At 54.0% G+C, this 17,011-nt stretch overlaps 2 protein-coding genes across 7 annotated transcripts; one reads left to right on the plus strand and one right to left on the minus strand.

Annotated features, from left to right (window-relative positions):
* Positions 1-2,296: 2,296 nt before the first annotated feature.
* On the plus strand, positions 2,297-16,635 carry ZNF219 (zinc finger protein 219). Of its 6 annotated transcripts, none has more exons than XM_032343078.1 (5): positions 2,297-2,471; positions 13,132-13,223; positions 13,493-14,900; positions 15,209-15,340; positions 15,576-16,635. In XM_032343078.1, exons 2-5 carry the CDS (start codon positions 13,218-13,220, stop codon positions 16,175-16,177), a joined length of 2,148 nt encoding a protein of 715 aa, XP_032198969.1. In that variant the 5' UTR covers positions 2,297-2,471; positions 13,132-13,217; the 3' UTR covers positions 16,178-16,635. The 6 variants fall into 6 exon arrangements, with proteins under 6 accessions (XP_032198969.1, XP_032198968.1, XP_032198965.1 ...); XM_032343077.1 differs by lacking the exon at positions 2,297-2,471 and adding an exon at positions 7,738-7,937; XM_032343074.1 differs by lacking the exon at positions 2,297-2,471 and adding an exon at positions 8,046-8,432.
* Positions 2,465-5,636, minus strand: TMEM253 (transmembrane protein 253). The gene is made up of 6 exons (XM_032343095.1): positions 5,523-5,636; positions 5,067-5,177; positions 4,919-4,975; positions 4,494-4,604; positions 4,236-4,382; positions 2,465-3,878 (listed from the first exon to the last, which is right to left on the minus strand). The coding sequence occupies exons 1-6, from the start codon at positions 5,628-5,630 to the stop codon at positions 3,798-3,800; spliced, it is 615 nt and encodes a 204-aa protein (XP_032198986.1). The 5' UTR covers positions 5,631-5,636; the 3' UTR covers positions 2,465-3,797.
* Positions 16,636-17,011: the final 376 nt, after the last annotated feature.

A 17,011-nucleotide genomic window follows, 5' to 3' on the forward strand; every position in this document is an offset into this window, starting at 1 on the left:
AATAAAATCTTAAAAAAAAAAAAAAAGTCTTGCACACCCAAAACCTGAATTCCCATCATATGTTTGAATAAGGAAGAGACTATAATTGAAGGACAACAGGCTGGATCTGTTTAAGAAACAGATAGTTGGATAGTTTAAGAAAAATTTGTTCTCAACATTTTAAAATCAGAAGAGTTCTCATTTAAAATGTCAGAATTTCTGAGGCCCCTGAGTGGCTCAGTCAGTTAGGTGTCTGCCTTCAGCTCAGATTATGGTCTTGGGATCCTGGGACTGAGCCACATGGGACTCCCTGCTCAGTGGGGATGTCTCTTCTCCCTCTCCCTCTCTCCATTTCCTGCTGATCTCATGCTCCTTCTCTCTCTTGAACGAATAAAATCTTTTAAAAATAAACAAATAGGGACATCTGGGTGGCTCAGTTGGTTGGGCAGCTGCCTTCGGCTCAGGTCATGATCCCAGCATCCTGGGACTGAGTCCCGCATCAGGCTCCTTGCTCAGCGGGGAGCCTGCTTTTCCCTCTGCCTCTGCCTGCCATTCTGTCTGCCTGTGCTCACTCTCTTTCCCTCTCTCTCTCTGACAAATAAATAAAATCTTTAAAATATATATATAAACAAATAAAAATTTAAAAAGTCAGAACTTCTGACTTGTCTAGGAAAATTGAAACTATGTCAATACCAGGCCCACAGTTCCACATGGCAATAATTGGATGTTGAGTGGGGGTAAAGTCTTGAAGTCAAATGTGGGTGATCTAGTTTCCCAGAGTTCCCACCAATCTGTTACATCATACCCAATCTGTTTCACTCATTTACACTACTCCTCATCTCTGCAGGCAATTTATTTTCAACTTCTGAAGTGCCTTATAGTTTCAAGGTATTTTCCCATGTGTGATTTTATTTTAGCCTTGGTACTCCAGTAAGGTAAAGAGAATAAATACTATGATTATAATCTCCATGTAAGCAAAATGTACTTCAGAGTCTGACTTCCTCAAACCTACAAAACAAAACCAGAATCTACATTTCCCAACTCCTAGTCCTATTATTTTCTAGGGAAAAGTTTTTCTTTCTTTCTTTCTTTTTTTTTTTTTTTTAAAGATTTTATTTATTTATTTGAGAGAGAGACCGTGCACACAAACATATGAGCAGGGGAGGGGCAGAGGAAGATGGAGAAGCGGACTCCCTACTGAGCAGGGAGCCTGATGCAAGGGTCAATCCTAGGACCCTGGGATCATGACTTGGGCCAAAAGCATACCCCCAACTGACTAAGACACCCAGGTGCCCCCGGAAAAAAGTTTCTATTAACAACTTCATTTAGTGGTTCAGGAAAAACTAAAGAGGTATATATGAGCATAACTGCTGGACAAGATGAGTTTCAACTGCCAAACTTTTCAAGAATCACCACAAATGGTTAACATTTTTTCTTTTAGTATTTCTGCTTCCCCTCCTCTAGGCATTTGAAAAGAATGCCCTTGTAGCTGTCTCGCAGTTGGGTGTGGCTGTATGACTTGCTTTGGCCAATGAAAGTGCTATGTGTCCTGTTGAGGCAAAAGCATGTAAGAGCTCATGAACAATTCATGCTTACTTCACACATGGGGTGGGGACTCTAAGCCTCTTGGTGACTTAGGTAGGATCTCAAAATGGTGGCGCTCCACCAGCTTGGGTTCCTGAATAACTTATAATGAACACAGTCCACTTCCGGACTACTCTAGACATGTACTGTGAGACCAGTCTTTGTGGTGTAAAGCCATTAAGATTTGGGCATTGTTAAGTGGCGTGGATGGCTCAGTAGGTACAGCATGTGACTCAATCTTGAGAGTTGTGGGTTCAATCACCATGTGGGTCACAGAGCTTACTTAATGGGGGAAAAAAAAAAGATTAGGGCATTGTTACCAAAGCATAGCCTAACCTAACCCGACTGGTAAGGTTCATTTGTAGGGTCACTGAACTTCTCCAAGAACTAGAATACAATTCCTAGATTTCTGATCATATCACTAAGCTGTTGATCCTATCTAGAAGACGGAGTGAACTGTTTATTTTTTTTTTACCCCCGTTTCCTCATCCACCACCAACTTCCCACTGTTTCCTCATCCACCACCAACTTCCCACTTTGAAGAAAATTATTTTCTGAATCTTGCACACATAAGCTCATGGCAGTTAGACTGGGAGGAGAAGGGGGAGGCCCAGATCTTGTTTTCTCCATTCAAGAGCCTAATTCCAGAACTGTCTCCACCCACTAGTACTCACACAACCTTGTCATAGGGCGACTATTACCACTCCCAAGGTGTCACAAACAGGAGCTCTGCCGCTGGCACCACTGCAATGTCAGGGCAAGGCAGCCAGGCCGCGCTCTTTCCTCACTGATGCCTGGGCTTGGCTAAGTCCGGAAAAGCAGCATTCTCTAGGGAAAGAAGCCTTCTCAAGTGGGAACAAAAATGAGTGTGAGGCGCACACCCATCCTGGGCCCTGTGTGAATTTGGGGTGAGTTCTCTTAGTACTCCAGCTGTGGTCAATTTCTAGTTTCTCTAGCGGCTAGTAAGCTGCCCGGCTGGTGCTACTGGGTCTCCCAGTTTCCCTGGGCTTTTCTAAAGCCCACTCGAGCTTGTCATCTTTGCACACGTGCAAAGGTCAGAAACAGTGGGGGTTGAGCCCAACCAGAGCTTCAGGACCAGACCGCAGCCGGGATCAAAGGTCCGCGGGGTAGCCGAGAGGCTGAGCCTGCGCAGTCCCGCTCCCGCCTTGGGAGAGAAAGGGTGGTGGCAACGCGGTCTCGTAACACCGGCGTGCTCGCAAGAGGCGGGAAAGTGTTAGCTCGGGTCGCCGCGTCCCTTCCTCTTCCTGCCCAATCCACCCGTCTGCCCTGCGAGCCTGTCCTCGTCCGGCACCTGGGCCCCGAGGGAGGGGGACGACAAGGGCCCCGGGCTTCTGACTCATCATCTCCAACCCCTTTCTCGCGCGCGCTCCAAGTCTCAGGACTTTGGATTTGGGCTCTGTGGGAGGGGGCGCAGCGACACCATTTGGGAAACCCAGCTCTGCCGAGGGCCAGCCCCAGCCCCTGCCGGTCCCCGAAGCTGCCAGAGGGAGGCCTGTGGACCCAGAGTCAGCAATCAGTTGCCGTGGGTGGGGCGGCGGCGCCCCCGCGCAGGATAACCCGCCTGGCGCCTCCCCGCACGCGGGGCCAGTGGTCGCGTCCGAGGAAACTCTCGGCTAGGCCCCGACTTCCAGCGCCTCGCGTCACTCAGCAGATGTACAGCGCCCCCATCCCAGAGGGAAGGCTCTTTATTTCCCATCAGGCCACGGGGGCAGCGGGGCATCCCGGGACTTGTAGTCTTCGCTAGAGTAGAAAGGAACCGGCTCGAAGGGAGAAAACTAAAGCACCGTGAACTGATTTCTGAGAATGGGCTTGTGCGGGACCCCGGGCTTGGAGTTGGATGGGATTGTGAGAGGTGGAAAGAAGAGAAAGTAGTGAGACGAGGCAGATGTGAAGCTGTATGGGGAGGGGATGGGTATGGAGGGGAAAGATCGAAGGAAGTGGGTACAGATGAAAATTGGTTTAAGGATGTCCTGCAGGAGGGCAGCTTTTCCCTTTCAGGGAAGGCTCCGGTTTAGGTATAGCTTCCTCTTGTGGGGAAGGGAAGAGCAAGGGGCCTAGTCTGGATGAAAACTGAAGGCACTCCACCGGACTTCATGTAGGTCTCAGAGGACTCCATCTAGCTTCTGAGTTTTGTGTGGTGGAGGGCAGGAGGGCCTGGACAACGCCCTTTGCCAGGTTAGTGGAGCAGGAGTTGCTTGCCTGCCCTTGCTAGCTTACTCATTTGTTGCATTTGCTGTGCTGGCCACGGTGGTACCATTCTCCAAAGCAGCAACTTCCTCCAACTCAGACAGACCCTAAAAGCCAGACAGTTGTGAGGGGAGCAAACTGTAAGGGTGAGAAAGGAGGAATCCCAGACAGAAACAACTTACTCCTTTTCTTCCATTTACTCTTGTTCCCATAGTTCTTCCAATATTTAGGCAGCTTCCTAATGCGCTCCCACATTTCTAATCTCAGCCATTTAGATACCCAGTTACCTCTTACTCAACACTGGGGAATAAATATCTAAAAACAGAAAACCAATCAGTTTATGGCTATGACCCCTTCTCCCCCTCAGCCCCCACCAACCCTGTTTTCTCTTAAGTGCCACTGACCAGTATAGCCAGTAAAAAAATCAGCTGCTAGTGAACTGCTCCATACTTTCCCCTGAATACCTCCTGCAGCTCCTGGTAGAGCAGACTCCGGTTCCTGCAGCATCCTGGCTTCCTCTGGCTCAGCAGGAAGAGTGAGTATGCCGAGACCAGCACTCCCCCTAGGGTGAAGGCCTCAGTGCCTAGCTCCACCGCCAGCAAGCCAGCCTGCTGCAGGTAGACAGGGATGAGGATGCTACAGGGAACCCAGCACCTGTTTACCCCTGCCCCTTTTCCTCTTCATCTCTTCATTCTCCTACCTTCTCCTTTATTCACCCATACCTGGGAGGGGGCAGCTGAGGCAGCCCCCAAGGCTGTCTTCATCACGTCGACCACCACAACGATGAAGCCCAAGATCAGACTGAAGATGTTGAGTATCATCATGGCCCGCACCTGCCAATGAACCAGCTCAACCCTGCCCAGCCTAGGGGACTGATTGCCGCTCCAAGCCCCACCTGCAGCAAAGCCCCCAAACAAAACTCAGCTCCTATTCCTCCACCTCCAAGCAGGACCATGAGCCCTCTAATTTCTTGCTTTCCCTCCTCAGTTTTTTAGGCCAGTCAGGGGCAGGGAGCTGACAGGATTGGTTAACATTTAGTCACTTCCTGGGCTGAGTGGCGTGTGTGTGTGTGTGTGTGTGTGTGTGTGTGTGTGTGTGTGTTGGGGTGTGTGTGGGAGAACAGTGCTGCATTCTCTTCCCCTCTCACCTTCCAGAGGCGGGGTGCTCTGCGCAGCTCAAGAGTGACAATCGCAGTGAGGAGACCCTGAATGGTGAGAAAGGCAAGTGTTGCGCTCTGGCCCATTAAGGAGGGCCTCCAGGACCTTCCTTCCACCCTTCCTTGTGGTGTGTCTTACCAATGCTCCAGGCCCAAGTGGCAGTGCTGTGGCCATGTGACAGGCAGAGTTCAGGCAGGCAACAGAGATAGCAAAGGGCACCACAGCCACTGCCAGCCATAGCTGGCTCACCTGGAGGCCAGACACAGGGTAGTTGAAGGGGATCTAGAGATCAGCAATTGGGAGGAATGCCCGTTGGTGGGAAGTAGTCAACCAAGGTCAAGTGAAGGAATGGGGTATTAACTTTTTCTGCCTCAAGTCTGTCCAAGTCTGGTTACTTACATATGTGTTTTCCCCACATAATGGAAGCTAATTGGGGATTAAGGGTCTTGCTTCATTATGCTATGTTTTTTCCACCCTCCTCCCACTCAGAGGCTAGCAGTTTCAGGCACGGGGTGAGTGCTCCCTAATTCAATAGAACTGAACTGGGTTACAACTGGACATGCTGAAGCTCTGGGTGGGACAGCCTGGCCTCACCGCTAGCACCAAGAGGTGCCCGCTCTGCCTGTGCTTTGCCCAGTGCTGTAGCTTTTCCAGACGAAGACTGGGTCTTTCCTGCTCCCGCTGAGCAGCTCTCTCCTCCATGGCTCCGCTGACCACTGGAGTTCGGTGCTTTCTAGGCTGGGAGAAAGGCATTATGGCACCTATCAGGAGATAGGATATGGAGCAACATCTCTTTCAGCTGTCCCTTTATCTGCTTCCAAAATCCGGGGAGTTGAGGCTCAGGGCCTCAGACCTACCTAGTCTGAAGGTGCTACTCCAAAAGGATGGGACCCAGCCGGGCCTGGAGCTCCTGGCAGGGTCCAGTAGCTCAGAGCAGACGACGACGAGGACGACAAACTTGTCTTGGCAGAGACAGGCTGTCGGGGCCGGGAGTGGTGGGGCAAAGGTCCCCAGAGTGCCTAAGGATCCAGGGAGTGGCTATGGGCAGACCAGCCTCAGTTCATTCTATAAGATGCCCCACCCTACCTTACTCTGTCCCTCTTTCCCATTGCTGCCTTTTGTTCATTGCTGTTCCCATTTCCCATTGCTGCCCTCTCTGCCCATCCAGGGTCCTCTTCTGATTGCTCACCTCATCCCAGTGGACACTACCACTCTGGGTCCCAGTTTCCCCCCATTTCCATCTAATTTTCTCCTTTTTTTGCTTCCTCCTCAAATTACCTGTAATATAGGGATATCCCATATTACTGTCTGAATTGGTCCCCTGTCATTACCACTTGCAGTGTTGTCTCAAGACCAGGCAAGGTTTAATTCCCCTGGTTTCCTGTCTCACTTTCTGGACGGTTTCTCCTCTCTTCTTCCTTTCTTAAAGGATTTACTCTGGATTGGACACTAAAGTAGATGGGGATCCCTACTTATAGCAGGGATTTTTTTAGTGTTACAGTGTTAATTTGCTGCTAGATATGTACAGAAAATAGTCCCCAAATGGCCAGTCTTGGGAAGGACACTACCATACCAAAGAACATTTTTGAGAGATACAGGTTGCCTTGCAGTCAGGCTGACCTGGACTAGGATCTCAGCTCTGTCACTTTCTCAGCTGTGTGACCTTGAATATTCTACCTATTTAAACCTCAGTTTACCCAAACTGAGTGATATAAAGGGGGCTAATAATATGACTGTGAGTGGTTGTTGGCTCATGGTGGGCACTTAGTAGCCATCGCTGGTGGGATACGGTCACACTGATGTGCATGAGGCCCATATACTAAAGGCTTATTTAAATGCTAAGCTGGGGACATTTGTTTCTACCGTAAGGAGCAGAACCAGCTGGGCTTGAATATATACCTTATGAATCAAAAATAGGAAAGGTGCAGAGCCTGAGATCTGGAGAAAACCAGACTTATGTTCAAATCCCAGATCTACTGGAATGACCTTGGGTAAGTTACTTAATCTCTGTTTCCTTATCTATAAAGGGAAGTTAATAATACTGATCTCAATACAATACTCAAGGGGTTACCTTGAGTATTAAAAGAGAAAATGCAAAGAACTAGCTCAGCCCAGTACCTAACACCTACTTGCTCAATAATTGTTAGTAACTCTTACCATATTTATTACTGATGGTAGAAGACTGAGCCAGAAGACTCCTGGGAGTTAGTACTGACAGGCAGGGGTCTAGTGGTCCTTTGAAAGACACTTATGTTCTACTCACTGCTGGGCCAACACTCATCTGATCACTGTGTCCACTCTTCTTTCCTGGGGAGTGCGAAACACATTTAAGGGGATCCGGAAAAGTTGTGGGTCTGTTCCTGTCTCAGCCCCCATGTGCATTAATTTTATTTGGTAAGCAGTGGCCTGACAGAATGTGAAGTTAGGCTTGCTTTGAGGATCCCTGAGCTGGTAGGACAGTGGAAAGAGACTCTTTAGCTTCATTTTCCTTACCTGTAAATGCAGACTGATTATATTTCAGAGTGTTATTGTAAGGATTCTATACTATTAAATATGTGAACAGGCATTCCGTCAATATTGATTAAACCTGAGTATACTACTTACAAATTTGTAGCCCCTGTCTAGATTACAAACTGCTCATAGGAAGGTTCTACAAGCCCCTCATCTGCTCATCCCCCACAGTGCTAAGCATAGTGCCTGGTACTCGGTAAGCAATCAGTAAATATTTGTTGTATTGAAGAGCCATTAAAGTGACTTAAGGAATGGGAAAGAGAATTCTAGAGGAAGGAGTGGGATTTGTTTATCAAGAACAGAAAGGACCGAAGAGTAACTTTAATAATGTTTCTTATACGGCAGACATTAACTATCTCTATAATCGCCCCTCCTCCTCCTCCCCAAAAAGAGAGACAGAAATTGTAAGGGAGAGGCTTTGAGATAAAACCCCAGGAAGAACTTCCCGAGTCTGTGCATGTTGGGGCAGAAAGAGCGGCAGAGCCAACTCCTTCCCTGGTATGTCCGGGTTTAGGGTGGGAGGGGCAGTCCGGCTTGGAGGCTGGGGGAAGGACGAGATGACCTTTCAAAATCTCTTCCAGTCTCCTGTTGGAATCGTCTGTGCGTCCCACCCCCGCTCCCTCCCTCCCTCCCTCCGACAGCGCCCCCCGTCTCCAAACTGCCCGTACCCCGCCCCTGGCGGCCGCCTCTCGCGGCTCCCGGGGTCCCCAGCTCCCTGTCCCCGGAGCCAGAGCCCCGCTCCCGCTCCCGCGCGGCTCCCAGCCCCGCCGCGCCGCCCCCCGCATGCTAATGGCCGGGCCGCCTCCCGCCGCACACAATGCGGGCCAGGGCCGGGGGCGGGGGACCGGGGAGGGGGCGGGGGCCGGGCCGGGGGCGGGGGGGCCGGGGCCCGGCGCATCTCCCCCGGCCCCACGTAACGCTGACGCCCGCGCCGCCGGCCCGCCGCCCGCCGCCGCCGCCGCCGCCCGCTCCGCCGCCGCCCGCCCGGGGCTCGTGAGTAGCCGCTCCCCCCACTCCCGGCCCCCCCCCTCCGCCACCCGGCCCCCGCCCCCGGCCCCCTCCCCCCCACCCGGAGGGGGGGCCCGCTCCGCGCGCCCGGCTCGGAGCAGGTGCAGGGGGCGGGGGCGGGGGAGGGGCGCCGGCTCGGCCCCAAGCAAACTTCGCCCAGAGCTCCTGGGGGGGCGGGGTGGGGGCGGCGGCCTCGGAAGCCGGGATAGCTGGGGGGCCTCGAGGGAGGGGGGGGCCAGGTGGGGGAGCCGGGAAAGCGTACACCAAAGGGGAAAGGCCAACGGGGGGGGGGGTGGTGCGGACGTCTTTGTAGGGGCCCGAAGGCAGGGCGCGAGGGGCCTGGGGGTGCAAGGCGGCCGAGCCGGGAGCCTGAGTGGATGAGCGCCCCCCGGCTCAGGTAGGGCTGATGGGAGAGGGGGAAGGGACCCAAACTCTCCCGGAGCGGGGATGGGGGAGGGGAGAGGATGGGGGGTGCTTCCCTCTCTGCGTCCCAAACAAAGTGTCACAAAGAGCTCGGCCGGCGGCAGCAGCGGCGGAGGCGGCTGCAACTCAGCTTTTGTTCTCCCGGCCGGGGTAGCTGAGCCTTGGCCTCCCAATCTCCCAACCCTGCCCCCCATCATCCTTCTAGCTTATCTTCCCCGGGAGGGGACTGGGGTGCTGCTGGAAGAATCTCTTCTGCAGGATCACAGGTCCTGCCCTACTTGCCAACCTACTTCTGGGAGGGAGATTTTCCCAGAGGCTCTCCTGCCTACCCCCACCCCCTAATCTGAGGACTGAGACTCATATGGGTGCTAAGACTCTGACCTTTCTAGGGTCAGCTCCAGTTAAGGGGACTTAGGGCTGGCGCCATGCCCCCTCCCCCAAATCAAGGTCCTCTAGAACTTTCAGAAGAGGGGTCAAGTTGGGACATGCCTGGGAAATAAGATTCACCATGGTGGGGTGGCAATAGGTCAGCAGGTGTACCTTCCTCTTGTCTCCTGCTGCACATTTGGAGTCAATGATTGAGGTGCCATGCCCCCAAATCAGGACAGTGAGGATGGAGGAAGGAGGCTTTACCAAGAACTCAGTGTAAAAGATGGGCGTGCTGTGATGTGGGGTCAGTTTAGAGGAACTCCCTGAGCAGTGAGGTTCAAAGGGCCATGGATAGGAGACCATGAAAGTGAGCTACTGGCATGTACTTGCGATAAAAGTGGTCTTGATTCTAGACCACCTAAGAAGCCCCTTTTCTTTCTTACCTCATCTTGTGCAGCGTTAATCATAATTGGTAGCAGACTCCAGAGGTGTGGGATTCTCTACAGGGGGAAGAGCATCAAATAATAGAAAAGACCAGTGACAGAGGCTTCATCACAACTATACCTCAGAAGTCCTGAATCCTTGCCTCTTACACTTTGACCCTAAAAACTTTTGAACCATGGGTTTGAGGTCCTTCAGGGAGCAAATGTTTCTGTGTACCTGTCCTTGTTTCTAAGTCTTCTCACCAACCCTTCCAGCCCTCCCTAAAGCAGTAAGGTTGATGGTCCACACGCCCTTCCCCACCAGCTTTCCTAGCACACAAAAATAATTGGCCTGTTGCTTTGGAACGATTTCCGATCCCTATCCCTGGCTCTGTATCCCTATAGAACCCAAACAAGGGCCAGATAACCCCTGATTCCCAGTGAGGGTGGAAAGTAGGTCAGTACTCCTGTCTGGCCAAATCTCGTGGATGGTGTTTAGGGCCTAACTATAGAAAACTCTGTGATTATTGCCCACAGGCAATACATGCATGCTGTGGGTTCCAAGCTGGTTCATAGCTCTTGGACCCTGTTAGTGCTCTTTTCTGTTGAAAACAAAACAAAACAAAACAAAACAAAACACTAGTGGGATCAGGTGCCTGGGGCCTCCTTTGGTGTGGAGATGACTCAGGAGGTCTTGACTGGGCCTAGGAAGGTGTCCAGGTGGGTTTTGTTGATTTGAGGCTACCCTCTAGGGAAACTTAACCCTGTTTGGGAATTCAGCTTCAATTTAGGCCTTCTTGTATATCACTTTTTTCCATCCTGGAAAATGCTATGTGTAAAGTAGGTCTTCTGTTTTTGTTTTGTTTTGGTGGAGGAAGCTTTGTCCTGTTCGCACTCTACTTGCTTCATATATGAGGTCAGCCTCCCATGAGGTATTTTGCTTGCTGTGCTACAGGCAGTTTTAGGGGCCCTAGAATCTTCTCAGAATCAGAATATGTGCCCATAGGTTAGTCAGCTATGACCATGCAGTATTCCCAGCCTCCCCCCCTCCTCCCCCACCATCTGCTTCCTCTGAATATACCAGATTGGCTGTACACCAGGATGTTCCGGGAATCCCCAGGAGAGCAACAGAATGTGATGGACCCAAATACGATGCCTCAGTAACTCATTCCAGGATGTACAAACTGTAACTGTCAGGACACTCCTTATAGCTAATTAAAATTCTTCTAGTTACATCTATTTTCTATTACACTTATCTATTTTCAGTGACATCTAAAAGGCCAAAATAATTCCTCTGGTACCACTGTCCCCCATCCCCCTCCATAGTTCCCAGATAGGAATTTTTAAAAATCCTCTAGCTTTTTTCAGTGCTTTATCTGTGGTGCTAAAATGGCAAATGTGGCCCCTCTATCACTTCCTAGCTCTTCCTATGGTACGGAGCCGAGGTGGCCAAAGTGGCTCCTCTGGTAGCCCACTGCACTCTCCATGGTACTGAAGGGATGACCATTTGTTTTTAAAATCTCTCTGGGGTCCAGAAGAGTCCTGTGACTCAGAACCACAAATTTTTGAGCTGGATGGGACCATTAATATAAATTAGTCCAACTTTCTTATTTTACAGATGAGTAAACTGGGAGGTTAAGTGATTTACTGAAGGTTGCAGGGCTATTAATAGTCAGACTGGGCCCACAATAGCCTTGCACTCCTCAGTCCTACTCTTTAAATCACCTTTTGTGACACTACGTATGGAGCCTAGCTGGGCTCTTGGTCCCAGGAAAGGGGTTTGTTTGGAGGATCCAGAAGATGATGGTGGATGCCCTGATTTGGAGCTACAGAAATACAAATGTTAAATGTGGTGGTGGAGGTTGTTTAATGACCCTTGGATGAGGACACTTTGTCAGTCAACCTTCTGTTAATAAAATTCCCTTAACCCAGATTTCACATGTAACAGGTACCTGCCCCTTTATGGATTCTTATCACATTCACATTCATTAAATGTCAAAAATTAAAGAAGGCTTGGACCTCCAGAGCCTTTTCTCTTTGCTGATAAGCAGGGCTGACTCCTGGCCCAGTTCTCTTCTGTTAAAGATCCTTAAGCAAAGTAACGCTTGAGTCCTTTTCTTTCTCAGTAACCCATTTCAGTTTCACAATGCCTATTGTATGGAAGTTCTTTATATCTCAAATATTCTTTCTATCTCAGGCAAAAAAATAGGTTAGGCCCACATTCATCCAGCCTCAACTGGAGACAATTCTGTATGTAAGCAGGAAGGTAGGCTGGCTGACTTCTGCTCATCTTCCCCAGGCCTGTTTCCATGAATGTTAATTCTGGGGTTGCCTCTAAGTCCTAATGCTAACTAACCTCTGCAGCTTAGAATCAGGAGAGCACCCCCCCCCCCCCAAGCTTCTTCTTAGTGCTCTTCTCCTTCCTCAGAACTGGAGCTCTGCACATCCCAGGCCCAGGGAATTTCAGCCTGGAGAATTTTAACCCTTTCCTGCTCAGAGCATGTGCTGAGCCCCTATCTGTGCAGATGGCCCAGCCCCGCCCCCCGTCCCTCACTCCAGCCTCTTGAGCTCAGAGCCAGTGTAATCCTCCTCTTGTGTGAGGGAGCCTCTCCCCTGCAGAGAGAAGGAAAGCCTGCCTCGGAACAGCCCTGGACAAAGGGGCTGAGATGCCCCGTCAAACTGCAGGCTCCAAGGTTTGAAACACGGGGATGAATCCTATCTGGTATTTGTAGTTTTTAACCCCTTCCCCAGGCCAGCAGCGCCCCTTAACTTCCACTCCTCCCCCAACTCTCTCTTCATTCCCTCTCCCTCTGGCTCTCTCCCCCTTCATGCCCCTCCCCCTCTGTCTGTCTCCAGACTCTCTGCTGCTGGGAGGTGTTTCTCTCCCATGCATGAATGAGTCTCTGTAATGAATGGAAATGAATGGATCAGGAATCCAGGCGGAGGGAGGGAGAACGAGGGGGAAAAGACAGAAAGACAGGATAAGGCCAGAAGGAAGGACTGTGGAGTGTGGAAGGATGTTTGGCTTATCGGTCAGTTAGGGGTCTGAGAGCAACTGGTTTCACTTGGATAACTGGGGGGGCATGGCAGGCCCACCCGGTTTGCTCATCAAGCTGCATAGCCTGACTTAAATGGGAGAGGGGTATACTGTGATGGTTTCTACCACCAGGGGGTGGTGATGGTGGTGCTGATGGTGGTGATGGTAAAGATGGTAGTGGTCGTTTGGGACTAGGAGTTTAAAATTACTACTTTGGGGGAAGACATCCTGGTTGTTAGGGAGCCTGTGGGCTGGGCAAATCAAGGAGTAAAAATTTTGAAGACAGCAGCCCCTTCCTGTCTCAGGGTGCAAGGAAGGGTAATGGATAGGTTGCAAGAGTATGGCTGCTAAGGGTATGGGGTTGGGGGTGCCTCTTTCCACTGCTGAAAACCAGGGCTCATCTTTCCCTCCAAACCTGTCTCTCTTGCTTTAGCTCTTCAGCACCTGTTGCCTTCACTAGCAGCTCTTCCTCCTCCTCTTCCCTGAACTCCCCAGAACCAAAGAATGTGAAGGGGGTCCATGGAGGTGAGTGAAGAAGCTCCGGCCTGAACCTGCAAGTACTTCCGATTATACTCCTTCCCTGCCCTACCTCTCTTAGAAGTTATGTCTGTGGCCCCAACAGCTCAATTCCCATTCATGTCCCACTTCCCTCAGGGTGAGTGGGAAGGGCACTCGGTATTCCTGATTCAGGCCCCAACCCACCTTCCCTCGAGTTCTTCTGGCCTTCCACGCCCTTGCTTTTCCCACAGCTGTCCCTTCTCAACCCCTGGCTCTACTCAGGTCTTTCTCCACAGGGCTCACGTCCCCGCGTTCCGGGCGGCCATTTAGCGCCCTCGCCGCCCGCCTTCGACGGCGAACTGGATCTGCAGCGCTACTCCAACGGGCCAGGCGTGAGCGCCGGGTCTCCAGGGATGGGAGCAGTGGGCTGGTCCGAGAGTCGCGCAGGGGAAAGACGCTTCCCTTGCCCTGTATGCGGGAAGCGCTTCCGCTTCAACTCTATCTTGGCTTTGCACCTGCGGGCGCACCCAGGCGCCCAGGCCTTCCAGTGCCCGCACTGCGGCCACCGCGCTGCGCAGCGGGCTCTGCTGCGCTCGCATCTGCGCACGCACCAGCCCGAGCGTCCGCGTAGTCCCGCCGCACGCCTGTTGCTGGAGCTGGAGGAGCGCGCGCTACTGCGCGAGGCCCGGCTGGGGAGAGCCCGAAGTTCTGGGGGCATGCAGTCCACCCCTGCCACTGAGGGCCTGGCGCGGTCCCAGGCTCCTTCGTCGTCCGCCTTCCGTTGCCCCTTCTGCAAAGGCAAATTTCGCACCGCGGCAGAGCGCGAACGCCACCTGCACATCCTGCACAGGCCCTGGAAGTGCGGCCTGTGCAGTTTTGGTTCCAGCCAGGAGGAGGAGCTGCTGCATCACAGCCTGACGGCCCACGGAGCTCCTGAGCGCCCCCTGGCGGCCAGCTCGGCTGCACCCCAGCCTCAGCCTCCGCCCCAACCTGAACCCAGATCAGTCCCAGAATCTGAGCCGGAGCCTGAACGTGAGGCAGCACCTGCCCCCGCTCCCGCCGCTCCCGAGGAGCCCCCAGCGCCCCCGGAGTTCCGCTGTCAAGTGTGTGGCCAGAGCTTTACGCAGTCCTGGTTTCTGAAGGGCCACATGCGCAAGCACAAGGCCTCCTTCGATCATGCGTGTCCCGTGTGTGGCCGCTGCTTCAAGGAGCCCTGGTTCCTTAAGAACCACATGAAGGTGCATGCCAGCAAGCTGGGGCCGCTGCGCGCCCCGGGGGCTGGTTCCGGGGCTGCCCGGGCCCCCCAGCCTCCTGACCTGGGCCTGCTGACCTATGAGCCGCTGGGCCCCGCGCTCCTCTTGGCCCCGGCTCCCACTCCCGCCGAGCGCCGTGAGCCTCCGAGCCTCCTGGGCTACCTGAGCCTGCGAGCTGGCGAGGCCCGGCCTAATGGTGAGGGCGCCGAGCCTGGGGCCGGCCGCGGCTTCGGAAGCTTCCGCCCACTGCCTTCTGCTCTTCCGGCCCGGGCTCGCCGGCATCGCGCGGAAGAGCCAGAGGAGGAAGAGGAGGTGGTGGAGGCAGAGGAGGAGACCTGGGCACGCAGCAGGGCGTTGGGCCCTCTGGCTTCACTGCACCCGCGCCCAAGCGAGGGGCCAGGGCACTCTGCGTCTGCTGCAGGGACCCAAGCAAGGTCCACCGCCACGCAGGGTATGTAGGGGTCTTTTCCCTCCAAGATTTCCACACCCGGGGCCCATTCTGACGCCACCACCGCCCTCCTTACCCTCCTCTTTAAAAGGGACCTGTCTCTTACTCTCGATTGTTTTCACTCCTGGAGGCCACTTTTCGAGGGGCATAGCACAACTCACAACAAATCCAACTCCTCAGCTTCCCTCAAATAGACTGTTTCCTTCTGGGGTCCCAGGGGAAGCAATCCTAAGGGGTGGGTGTGGGACGCGTGGCCCTGATAGGGATAGGGCAAAGGGCCTTTCTGACTTCCCTTAACGTGTGTGTTGCAGAAGAGAATGGGCTGTTGGTTGGAGGGACCCGGCCTGAAGGGGGCCGGGGAGCCACAGGAAAGGATTGCCCCTTCTGTGGAAAATCTTTCCGCTCAGCGCATCACCTTAAAGTGCACCTTCGAGTGCACACAGGTGAGGGGGGCAGCCTCTGTGGTCGGGAGGGAACTGAGGGGCAGGAACAGAGAGCGCTGCCTGAAACGCAGCCTGCAGTATGGCCCGTTGAGGTGGTTGGGGGAATGCTGCTCTGTTAAATGAGAGGCGGTGGGGCTATGTTTTTCTGGTCCAGAAGGGCCTGTACAGAGAGCAAAATGCGGGTGGGGCCGGCGGTGATCGTGCTTCTGTGACCCTGTCGCACCCCTTTCACCAGGCGAGCGCCCCTACAAATGTCCGCACTGCGACTACGCGGGCACCCAATCCGGCTCGCTGAAGTATCACCTGCAGCGCCACCACAGAGAGCAGAGGAGTGGGGCGGGCCCCGGACCACCCCCAGAGCCGCCGCCCCCTTCCCAGCGGAGTGCGGCACAGCAGTCGGGAGCCAAGGCGGCTCCGCAGCCTGCGACCTGGGTGGAGGGCGCGGCGAACCCCCGGCCTCCTTCGAGCGCGGCGCCGGGGTCCCGTCGGAAGCCCGCCAGTCCCGGGAGGACCCTGCGCAACGGGCGAGGCGGTGAGGCCGAACCCCTGGACCTGTCCCTGCGGGCGGGGCCGGGAGGCGAGGCTGGGCCGGGGGGTGCCCTCCACCGATGCCTCTTCTGCCCCTTCGCCACGGGAGCCCCTGAGCTCATGGCCTTGCACCTGCAAGTGCACCACAGCCGCAGGGCTCGGGGCCGCAGGCCGCCCCAGGCCGACGCGTCCCCGCCTTACGCCCCTGCACAATCCGGAGAGACCCCTCCCAGTCCTCCTCAGGAAGGGGAGGAGGGCCCCGGGCTGCAGAGAGCAGGAGAGGCGGGGCTAGGAGGACAAGAACGGTAGGGAGCCCTCTTAGGGGCGGTTAGCTTAGTGAGCTCACCCCGCGGGAGCGGGGGAGTGCTAGAGGTAGTTGGGTAGAGCAGCCAGCAGGGGGCAGCGTGGGACCCATATCCCAGCCCCAGGCGGACCAGAGGTGGAGGGGGTGGAGGGCGTAGGAGGGTGGGCGGGCGCTACCCACCCAGCCCAGGGGAGAGTCACAGTGCCTTAGAAGTGGCAGGGGTGAGGATCAAAGAACGGGGTCCCAGGGCTGGCAGAGGGTTGTGTCCCTGTTGAGGAGCCGCTCTGCCAGTCTTTGCTGGTCCATAGGCGTGAGAGTTTATTTTTGTACAATGGGTGGGGGTGGGGGGCACTGTACCCTTCTAGCCCCTTCAGGGGCCCTGTAGACGTCGCTATTTTTGGTACGATTCCTGTCATCCCTGTCGCAGAGTTGTGTCCCCAATAAACAGGTGTCTTGAGGCACAGGGCGCTGTGTCTGTCTGCCTATGTCCTGTCCTACTTGGGCCATTTTGTCCGGAAATACTTCTTGGGGCACTTAAGTGCTCACCCAGAGAGCTTAATAAGGAACGAGAAATTTTGGGCTTCATCCCCAGACTTCGGCTTCAGTAGCTCTGGGGGTGGGGCCCAGGAATTAGCATTTAGCAAGTAGCCTAGGGGATTCTCATGCCCTATGGTCTGAGGACCTCATTTTGAGAACTGCTGGATCCCAGCTTAAGGATGACCCCTCAGCCTCAAGAACTGGGTGCAGTGGGAGAGGTGGAACTTCGCAGAGTGCATTGAGCCTCCAAGAGCCACTGCGGGAGGGGCATTTTCCCACACCCACGCCCAGTTTGGGGCCAG

The sequence above is a fragment of the Mustela erminea genome, chromosome 5, assembly GCF_009829155.1.
Source record: "Mustela erminea isolate mMusErm1 chromosome 5, mMusErm1.Pri, whole genome shotgun sequence".
NCBI lineage: Eukaryota > Metazoa > Chordata > Mammalia > Carnivora > Mustelidae > Mustela > Mustela erminea.

Bases quoted from the DNA above. Each gene is read 5' to 3' on its own strand.
- TMEM253 (XM_032343095.1), bottom strand. From the start codon at position 5,630: ATGGAGGAGAGAGCTGCTCAGCGGGAGCAGGAAAGACCCAGTCTTCGT. The intron at 4,976-5,066 runs GTAAGACACACC...CTCACCATTCAG, and splicing joins CACTTGGGCCTGGAGCATTG to GGTCTCCTCACTGCGATTGT. The intron at 4,383-4,493 runs GTATGGGTGAAT...GTCTACCTGCAG, and splicing joins CCTCAGCTGCCCCCTCCCAG to CAGGCTGGCTTGCTGGCGGT.
- ZNF219 (XM_032343078.1), top strand. The intron at 14,901-15,208 runs GTATGTAGGGGT...TGTGTGTTGCAG, and splicing joins AAGGTCCACCGCCACGCAGG to AAGAGAATGGGCTGTTGGTT. The intron at 15,341-15,575 runs GTGAGGGGGGCA...CCCTTTCACCAG, and splicing joins GCACCTTCGAGTGCACACAG to GCGAGCGCCCCTACAAATGT.